This window comes from Mizuhopecten yessoensis, unplaced genomic scaffold (assembly GCF_002113885.1).
Source record: "Mizuhopecten yessoensis strain PY_sf001 unplaced genomic scaffold, ASM211388v2 scaffold5009, whole genome shotgun sequence".
In the NCBI taxonomy this organism is placed as follows: Eukaryota; Metazoa; Mollusca; class Bivalvia; order Pectinida; family Pectinidae; genus Mizuhopecten; species Mizuhopecten yessoensis.
Window position 1 is genome coordinate 140,455 of NW_018405834.1, and position 9,851 is coordinate 150,305.

Sequence of the window (9,851 nt, forward strand, 5' to 3'; positions counted from 1 at the left end):
GTCTGTTATAGACATTATGTATGCCTGTTATATACATTGTGTATGTCTGTTGTATACATTGTTTAAGTCTGTTATACACATTGTGTATGCCTGTTATATACATTGTGTATGCCTGTTTTATACATTGTTTAAGTCTGTTATAGACATTATGTATGCCTGTTATATACATTGTGTATGTCTGTTATATACATCGTGTATGTCTGTTATACACATTATGTATGCCTGTTATATACATTGTGTATGTCTGTTATATACATCGTGTATGTCTGTTATACACAGTATGTATGCCTGTTATATACATTGTGTATGTCTGTTATATACATTATGTATGCCCATTATATACATTATATATGCCTGTTATATATAACATGTATGTTTGTTATATACATTATGTATGCATATTATATGCATTGTGTATGTCTGTTATATACATTGTGTAAGTCTGTTATACACATTGTGTATGCCTGTTATATATATTGTGTATGTCTGTTTTAGACATTATGTATGCCTGTTATATACAGTATGTATGCATGTTATATGCAGTGTGTGTGTATGTTATATACATTATGTATGCCTTTTATATACATTATGTATGCCCATTATATACATTATATATGCCTGTTATATATAATATGTATGTTTGTTATATACATTATGTATGCTTGTTATATACAGTATGTATGCCTGTTATATACATTGTGTATGTCTGATATACACATTATGTATGCCTGTTATATACATTGTGCATGTCTGTTATATACATTATGTATGCCTGTTCAGTTTACACATGTTCTATATACATCATGTATGCCTGTTCAGTTTACACATGTTCTATCGGAATATCGGACAGCAATCCCGCTAGACCCGACATCTCAAAAGTCTGTGTCAAGGACAATTTATAAATGTTGTAATGTTAGACACTCATTCTTTACAAACCAGTAATAACCCAATACCTGTGCACAAGTCTATGATTATAAGTCTACTTACATTCCAGCGGTTCAGGAGGTGGAACAAATGGTATATCTGTAAATAAATAAATGTTACATCTGTAAATAAACAAAGGGTACATCTGTAAATAAACAAAGGGTACATCTGTAAATAAACAACCGGTACATCTGTAAATAAACAAAAGGTACATCTGTAAATAAACAAAAGGTACATCTGTAAATAAACAAATGGTACATCTGTAAATATACAAATGGTACAAATGTAAATCAACAAAGGGTACATCTGTAAATAAACAAAAGGTACATCTGTAATTAAACAAACTTCTAATTTAATAACGGCAACCAAACTAAACTGATTGGAACTTAAAATGTGATGAGTCTGATGTGATACTTGTACAGTATAATCTGATTGGACAACGGTAATCTGTTGGATACATGTAATCTGATGGGATAATGGTAATCTGATGGGACACTGGTCAGCTGATGGATACTGGTAATCTGATGGGACACTGGTCAGCTGATGGATACTGGTAATCTGATGGATACTTGTAATCTGATGGGATACTGGTAATCTGATGGGATACTGGTAATCTGATGGATACTGGTAATCTGATGAGACACTGGTAATCTGATGGGGTACTGGTAATCTGATGAGACACTGGTAATCTATTAAGATACTGATAATCTGATAAGATACTGGTAATCTGATGAATATTGGTAATCTGATGGGATACTGGTAATCTGATGGATATTGGAAATCTGATGGGATACTGCTTATCTGATGGATATTATTAGTATGATGGGACAATGGTTATCTGTAGGATATTGGTAATGTGATGGGATACTGGTAATCGCATGGGATACTGGTAATCTGTTGGATACTGGTAATCTGATTGGACACTGGTTATCTGATGGGATACTGGTATTCTGATGGGGTACTGGTAATCTGATGGGATACTGGTAACTGTTTGATATTGGAAATATGATGGGACACTGGTTATCTGATGGATATTGGTAATCTGATTGATACTGGTAATATGATGGGATACTGGTAAACTGTTTGATATTGGTAATATGATGGGACACTGGTAAAATGATAGGACACTGGTAATCTGATTGGACACTGGTAATCTGATGGGACACTTGTAATCTGATGGGATACTGGAAATATCATGGGATACTGGTAATCTGTTGGATATTGGTAATATGGTTGGATACTGGTAATATGATGGGATACTGGTAATATGATGGGATACTGGTACATGTAATCTGTTGGATATTGGTAATATGATGGGATACTGGTAATATGATGGGATACTGGTTATCTGATGGGACACTGGTATTCTGTTGGATATTGGTAATATGATGGGATACTGGTAAATCTGATGGATATTAGTAATCTGATGGGTCACTGGTAATCTGATGGGATACTGGTTATCTGATGGGACACTTGTAATCTGATGGGATACTGGAAATATCATGGGATACTGGTAGTCTGTTGGATATTGGTAATATGGTTGGATACTGGTAATATGATGGGATACTGGTAATATGATGGGATATTAGTAATCTGATGGGACACTGGTAATATGATGGGATACTGGTTATCTGATGGGATATTGGTAATCTGATGGACATTGGTAATCTGGTGAGATACTGATAATCTGATAGATACTGGTAGTCTGGTTGGATATTGGTAATCTGATAGATATTGGTAATCTGATAGATATTGGTAATCTGATGGATATTGGTAATCTGATGGATATTTGTAATCTGATGGGATATTGGTAATCTGATAGATATTGGTAATCTGATAGATATTGGTAATCTGATAGATATTTGTAATATGATCTGATAGGATACTGGTCTCATAACAAAACTTTTAAAAGATCATCAAACGTAGATCATTCCAAACAGTTAATTATGCGTGTTACCAACTACATGATGTACTCACTACAAACTATCAAGACATGTGTCCCCATGATTAAATTAAGAAAGCGATGTTTTCCAACATGGTATGACAATGACCTTATAGCAATGGTTAAAGAGAAAGAACGTGCGTACAAGGTCTATGTCAAGGCCGGTAAACGACCTGATTCTCCTGAGTATGCTATTTTTGACACATGCGTTAGGTAACGCAAGTGTCTAGGGGAACGTACATACTACGAAATTTGCTTGAAGTAAAACTTCACTTGCGATATATATGCCACCTATGACTATATATAGTCTTTCGGTCCTTATATGGTAGCTGATATCTCCCTATATGGATGTCATTCTATCACATTTCATTCATATGCAAATGTTTTTGGCAGCGACCCCTAGCATTTTCATTCATACCGTAGTGACGCCATTTTGTGGTTCGCCAACTTATAGGCAGAGAAAGCATTCACTTTGATACTTTCTTAACTAGCCATATGTAAGTGAAAAATACAACAATGCATGTATTTTGTGAGTATACAATTAATAAAAATATTCTGATTAATTTTCTGACGATGCTGTGCTTGCTGAAATTGTGCTTCCCGCACTCTTCCCTTCCTCTAACCGTCAAACAGCAAGCAGCCGAGCGGGCTGGATGTGACCGAAGGTCATGCACCGCCGCGGTTTACCTGTATTTCTGCAAAACCTTATCTCCCTTAGTAGATCATTGGACTAACCTGATCAGCCGGATTTGAATGAAGTCGGTCTATTTGTAGAGTCAAACCATATTTGTGAGTTAGCACAAAGCTTTATCTCCCTCACTCAGATATAATATTAGACTCACCCAATCAGTCAGCTTTTAGATGATTTTGTGCCGCTTTTGTAACACTAGTAAAACCTAAAAGAAATACTAGCAGAGACGTATATATTGTAATATATACGTCTTTGGTAATACCACGGCATTAGATCTAAGTTCATGGTAATACACATAATATTTGATGATAACCATGAATTGTTTACAGATAATGAACGGCAAAAGATGGAGTGCGATATTTTCTCTATCAAACATGAACCTCACAAAATATTTTATCAGTACTCATGAAAATGAGTAAAATAAATACGGTGTGTTTAAGACAGGGATTGAAAGACATGTTTGTTACGAACTTGTTACACATTTATTCAATTTAATAACGCAGTGTTTCTATATTTACTGTTTTATGTTGTCTTTGATATATTATAGGAATTTTTTGTACTAGAGTGGAACCTACTTATTATGATGTCGCTTATTATAATTCTTTTCCTATTCTCGAAGTCGGTCATCCGGGTATTTGTCACGTGACTTTACCCGGATACGAAGCCGCCATATTTGTTTGGGGGTAATACGGGGTACCGGTAAAGCCGCTGAAAATGCGGAAAAGCTGTTGTGTATCGGGTGGTACTTCGAATAAGAAGAAGAACCCGGGTTTTCAATTTTTTATCATCCCATCGGAAAAAAACAGACGTGCGAAGTGGTTGTCAGCCATCAATAGAGCGTTTTTAAACGAAGACGGCACAGTTAACAATAGCAAAGGTTGGTCTCCGCCATCTGCCCATTGTTACGTCTGTTCAGCACACTTCATTTCTGGTGAGTTTTTCTTTCTACTCCTATCTATCTTTCTATATGTTATACTCCACAGAGACCAAAATGGCTTTAATGCGGTCAGAACCCTTATATACACGTCACGCTTAGATTTACGTCTTGTCTGTACTGTAATATTCACGCATCACAGGGCCCTGACACATCACGATTGTTTGGTTGTAATACCTAATAATATCTTAAATAGACAGACGAGGCCTGTTTCAATTCTTAATACTAAATGTTCGCCATCGTTAATATTTTACCTATTGAGAACCACAAGCAAGGATATCAATAACATCTGGTGTTTAAAGTGAAATCCCTGTAATACTGATCAAGTTTATTGACCAAGAGTTTGGTTGTATCATTTAATCATAAATACTTTTTATTGTTTAAGGTGAGAAGATAAATGATCCACGTCACCCAGATTATGTGCCTTCTGTTTTCCCCCACAATGAAAACAGTTGCTATCAGTCAACATCATCGAAGTCTACAGAAATGATGGACCGGTATCAGAGTGTCATGAAGAGAACAGCTAACACAGGTTCAGGTTTGTCATATTATTACATATCAATGCAATATTATTGATATTTAGCCAATGATTTAACATGTGATTTCTTAAAGTCAATGATGAACATTATTGAAAAAAATGGTTGGATCACAATAAACAAAGAAATAAGGGAACTTTTCATAAATGTTTAAGAGTAAGCACAAGTTCAAAAAATGATGTTCAGTTACCCTATCACTACTTATTAGTCAATAGGTTGTGACTTTTGAGTGTTTAGAGAGAGTACTGCGATTTAATATCAACACAGGCCATTTACTGTTTTTTTTCTCTCCATATTTAGGTGTATCACAGGTAAGGAAGAAACTAAAATTGAACAACCCAGTTCCTGAGACCAACAATCAAGATGAAAGGCCACCAAATCAGTCAGAACTTACTGATCCAACACCCATGAACAATGCTGATGAAGAAGATAATGAGGTATTGGTCTCCACAATGTCACCATCAGAAAGTGATCATGAGTCTACACACAAGACTGTACCTGAAACACCAATGCAAAGATCAATGGAGCCATCTGAGAGGGAAATGTTATACACAGAAATTGATAACTTGAGGCATGAACGGGATGAGGCCCTTGAACAAGTAAAATCTCTCGAGCAACTTATAAGTGCATCTTCCTTGTCATCAGGTAGTGTGGAGGGAAATGATAATGCGTGCAAAAACATGATTGGGATAAGTTGGGGAACATTTTTGAAACTTTTCCTTTTTCTGAGTGATTTACAAAATCAACCAACAACATACCATTAAAGGAACAGTTATTCTTAACACTTATCAAACTAAGGCATAATTTATCATTTGATTTCATTGCTCATGTGAAAGGAATTCCAAAAACAACGATGCTGGATTACTTCTGGAAGTGGATTGACTTGCTCCATGCCAAAATAGGGTTTTTAGTGAAATGGCAAGATAGGGAAACAATTTTCAAAACAATTCCTCCTGTGTTTAAGCAGAAATTCCCTCGTTTAACATCGATAATAGATTGTTTTGAAATTTTTATGGAGGCTCCTAGAAGTTTATTGGCAAGAGCACAGTGTTACAGTAGTTATAAGAGACATACAACAGTGAAAGTATTTATCTCTTGCAGTCCACTAGGTGCAATCAACTTTATATCAAAAGCATGGGGAGGTCGTGTTTCGGATGTACAAATTGTGCGCGATTCAAACTTCATTGATACAAAATATCATATGCCTGGTGATCAAATTTCAGCTGATCGTGGGTTCACTTTATCTGAGGATTTTACTGCAAAATGCAGTGCAGAACTCATTACTCCAGCTTTCACTAAAGGGAAGAAACAATTGTCTGCCTCTGAAAATGAGTTATCCAGAAAAATTTCTTCTGTGAGAATTCACATTGAACGAGTTATAGGACTGATGAAGAACAGGTTTACCATATTAAAAGGATCAATGCCAGTGCGCTGTGTACAGAGTTTGAAAGATGAAAGTTTCCAATCTCCTGTATCAAGTTGTGATAAATTGATAACTGTTTGTGCTGCTTTAACCAATATGGTCCAAGCATTGTGTACAAAGAGTAATTATAACTGAACATTGTCATATTGAACAGTCTCGAATTTATATTTTTTTGTTGAGAAATTCAGATGAATTTGTTTGCAGTTATCTTTGGCAAGATAAAATTAGTCAATGCTTTTAAGAGATAATTACTTTGAGACTTTCATATAATCAAAGTATCCTGTTATCAAGGACTTTCTATATTGTATCCAATCAAAACACTGCTTGAAGTTCGCTCCAAATCAACTTCCTTGGTAACTATTAATGATATTCATACTATAGATATTGTATAATGTTTAAAGTCTCATGACTTTCAGTGTTCCTCCACCATCACCATGTATACGTAGCAGTCAACAAATAGCTGTGCTATGATATATGATGATTGCCTCGTAACTAATCGGTATCAATATTAATAAATGTACAGTAATGAAAAACCTGGATTCATGAGTTGCTTCTCTTCTATTTCATTTAGATAGGCTTTCTTTGTTTTGTCTCATCATATGGAGTGGTTGCATTGCAATCCTTATAATTACACGGCGGAAGAAAAATAAAAATGAAAAGAACTCATGTTTCATATTCAATCAGGGACCAGCTGTTCAAAAGGTGTGGGCTGAGTCAATGTTTAACAACATTTTTCAACATCTAATAATTTGGGCTACATACATGTACGAGGTAAAAACTCGTGATATTACTCTATTATAATATTTAGTTGCTTTCTATTAGGTTTAACTCATTCAATGTTTATATTTTCAAGATACACAAAATATTGAATTTGCCCTTAATATAATCACCTTTTGAATAACTGGACCCAAGTATAATACATAACATTAAAGGACTGACAATGCTGTCAAGAAAAATATGACACAAGACGTATAAAACTGAGTCTTCTGTTTTAATGTATACATAAAAAGTATTCACAGATGAAACAAAACAAACAGAATTATGCAAATTATTTAATAATGTATTGTGATCGTTACTCAACCCCCCCACCCCCAATATTCAATATATTAAGTAACATCAATAAAATAAATATAATTTATATTTGCAACTAATATCAGCATCTTGCATCACTACCACTATAGCTACTATCAGGTTTGATTTCTCACATCCCAGCCACTTCTATCAAGTTCTCATAATTGCAACACTTCCACTATTATCAGGAGCATACATCACTGCCTAGCTCTATATATATAGTACCACATTTATTTCAAGTCCTTTCACCCGTCACTATATGATGTTGTCACTTTCACCTCTCATGTTCTTGCTAATTATAAAATATTGTATATATTAAGTAAATTAAATAATTACTATTTCACATTGACTTGTTATAGGTCAAGCTTTGGCAATATAAATATGTTTCATATTGATCACCTTCAATAATTACAAATAACTATCAAGATACATATGGTATCCTCAAAACCCTTGCAATACACAGCACTAACCAATAATTTTACATGACATATATCACATTTATTTCTTCTTCTTTTGTCGACGACATTTTGGACAATACCAAGTTTTTGCTTTCGGGAGTCTCTTCAATTTCAAACAGGATGGATGGAACCAGTCATTGCATCTATCACATCCCACCCGGTCCGCATTGTCATTTTTGGTTTTGCAAACACAGAATGTTTTGTCATTGTTATTGATGGTGATTCTGTTGGATGGAGATAGGATTCCACTGCTGTTTTCCACTTTCCTTGTTAATAACTCCGGTAAAACCACAAGTTTCCAAAAGTTCTGAAGTTTTTCAATCATAGCATTGATGAAGTTATTGTCCCTTTGAACACGGGTGATGACACAATCAATCGGACTCCAAACCACAAAGTCGGTGTAGTCACCATCGCAAACGAACATCTGAAGTTGTACATGCGCAAAGTACTTGTGGGTTTTCTTCAAACTGAAGGTGTCGTCTATACAAAAACTATTGTCTTTCAAAGCCTCTTTTACTTTCGTGTCTCTTATTTTGTATGGGCACTTGATTTCAAGAAGACCTTTCCCACAACACTCACAAAATGTATGGCCATCTGGTGAAGCCCCAAGAAAAGGTTTCTCCACAGATATCACAAATCCGGCCTTCCTCACGTTCCGGGACAAATGTTCTGGAATATTTTTCAGGAATATTTCTCCTTTCGGACAAATGTCTAGTTCACTTTTCTCTACCTTGTTTATGACCTTATACAGCTTAAATGCATCCTCTTCATGAAATTTCCCCCAATTCAGGGCAGGCACATTAGGTGAAGATGTACTTGGTATGCATATCTTTTTCAAAAGGGAAAGTGATGGTTGAGAAACAGAAGTGTGCATTACCTCCCCTGCCACTGAAGCTGTGATACGCCCAGATCGCTGATGATGCCAGGTTAATGAACTTGATTGGCTCTGGGTGATGTCTTCAACATAGTTCACTTGATCATCTGAAATTTTCATGTTATCAAATGTTGTCTGGGATAATTCCAACAGATCTTCATTAGACAATGCAATGTTCCTTTCGTTGTAGATATTCCTAAGAGGTGATGGGATTTTGTTCTCTTCAGGTGGCGGTCCAAGTCCAACGAAATTCTCACCATACTCCTTAAAGGCACTAAGACCCACTAAATTCTCATCCAGAGTGTTTAAAGATCTTAAAAAGTCCTGTTGCTCTATATCTGTTGCTGGTGCTAGGGCTTTCTTCCTGTTCTTTTTCACCAATTTATCTTTTGCTGATTGCTGGTAAAACTTGATATCTGCAATTGGTGCCGGCTGAACATGCTTTGTAAAACACTGGTTCCAGACACAGGAGACAACTGTACAGGCAGACCTAGTATATCCAAGACGAACAGCTGCTTCCATCTTGAATAAGAGAGCACCAATGTGGGAACATGTCTCTCCAAGTCTATAAAAACAAACATATTTTTTTTTACATATACATAATAAATGATAAACAACAAATGAACTTTTTAAAAATATGAGCATAACTAGTTAGATCAACATGGTCATAGAATACAACAAAATATTGACATGTTACTTTTGTATTCATATCGTTACATAAAACCAAACTAAAATCATGATTTAACACAGAACCATTAAAAGCCTCAACTCTTAATTTGTAAGTACTGAAATGTCAATCACATTTTCTCCCTCAACTCATTGTGGTGAATTTGTTTCCATTTGTGAGACCTGCATGGTATTCTACAGAAAATTTACAGTGACAATTGCACTCCATCAAGGAGATCTGTCACTTAATGGAAGATGATGATGATAAAAACTTGGGTGGATTTGTTTCCATTTGTGACACCTGAACAGTATTCTACAAAAAAATAAATAGT

At 35.3% G+C, this 9,851-nt stretch overlaps 2 protein-coding genes across 2 annotated transcripts in view; one reads left to right on the plus strand and one right to left on the minus strand.

The window, feature by feature from the left end:
• The window catches only part of LOC110450161 (follistatin-like), a 127,056-nt gene extending 122,828 nt beyond the window's left edge, over window positions 1-4,228 (minus strand). Inside the window, exons 1-2 of the mRNA XM_021497446.1 lie at window positions 4,210-4,228; window positions 988-1,023 (exon numbers count right to left, since the gene is read on the minus strand). Coding sequence (XP_021353121.1) covers window positions 988-1,023; window positions 4,210-4,228 — 55 coding nt within the window. The remainder of the gene's footprint in view (window positions 1-987; window positions 1,024-4,209) is intronic.
• A 43-nt stretch (window positions 4,229-4,271) lies between these two features.
• On the plus strand, window positions 4,272-6,896 carry LOC110450162. Its single transcript, XM_021497447.1, has 4 exons — window positions 4,272-4,488; window positions 4,877-5,029; window positions 5,328-5,626; window positions 6,867-6,896. Exons 1-4 carry the CDS (start codon window positions 4,272-4,274, stop codon window positions 6,894-6,896), a joined length of 699 nt encoding a protein of 232 aa, XP_021353122.1.
• The last annotated feature ends 2,955 nt before the right edge of the window (window positions 6,897-9,851 follow it).

Bases quoted from the DNA above. Each gene is read 5' to 3' on its own strand.
- LOC110450162 (XM_021497447.1), top strand. From the start codon at position 4,272: ATGCGGAAAAGCTGTTGTGTATCGGGTGGTACTTCGAATAAGAAGAAG. The intron at 4,489-4,876 runs GTGAGTTTTTCT...TTATTGTTTAAG, and splicing joins TTCAGCACACTTCATTTCTG to GTGAGAAGATAAATGATCCA. The intron at 5,030-5,327 runs GTTTGTCATATT...CTCCATATTTAG, and splicing joins AACAGCTAACACAGGTTCAG to GTGTATCACAGGTAAGGAAG.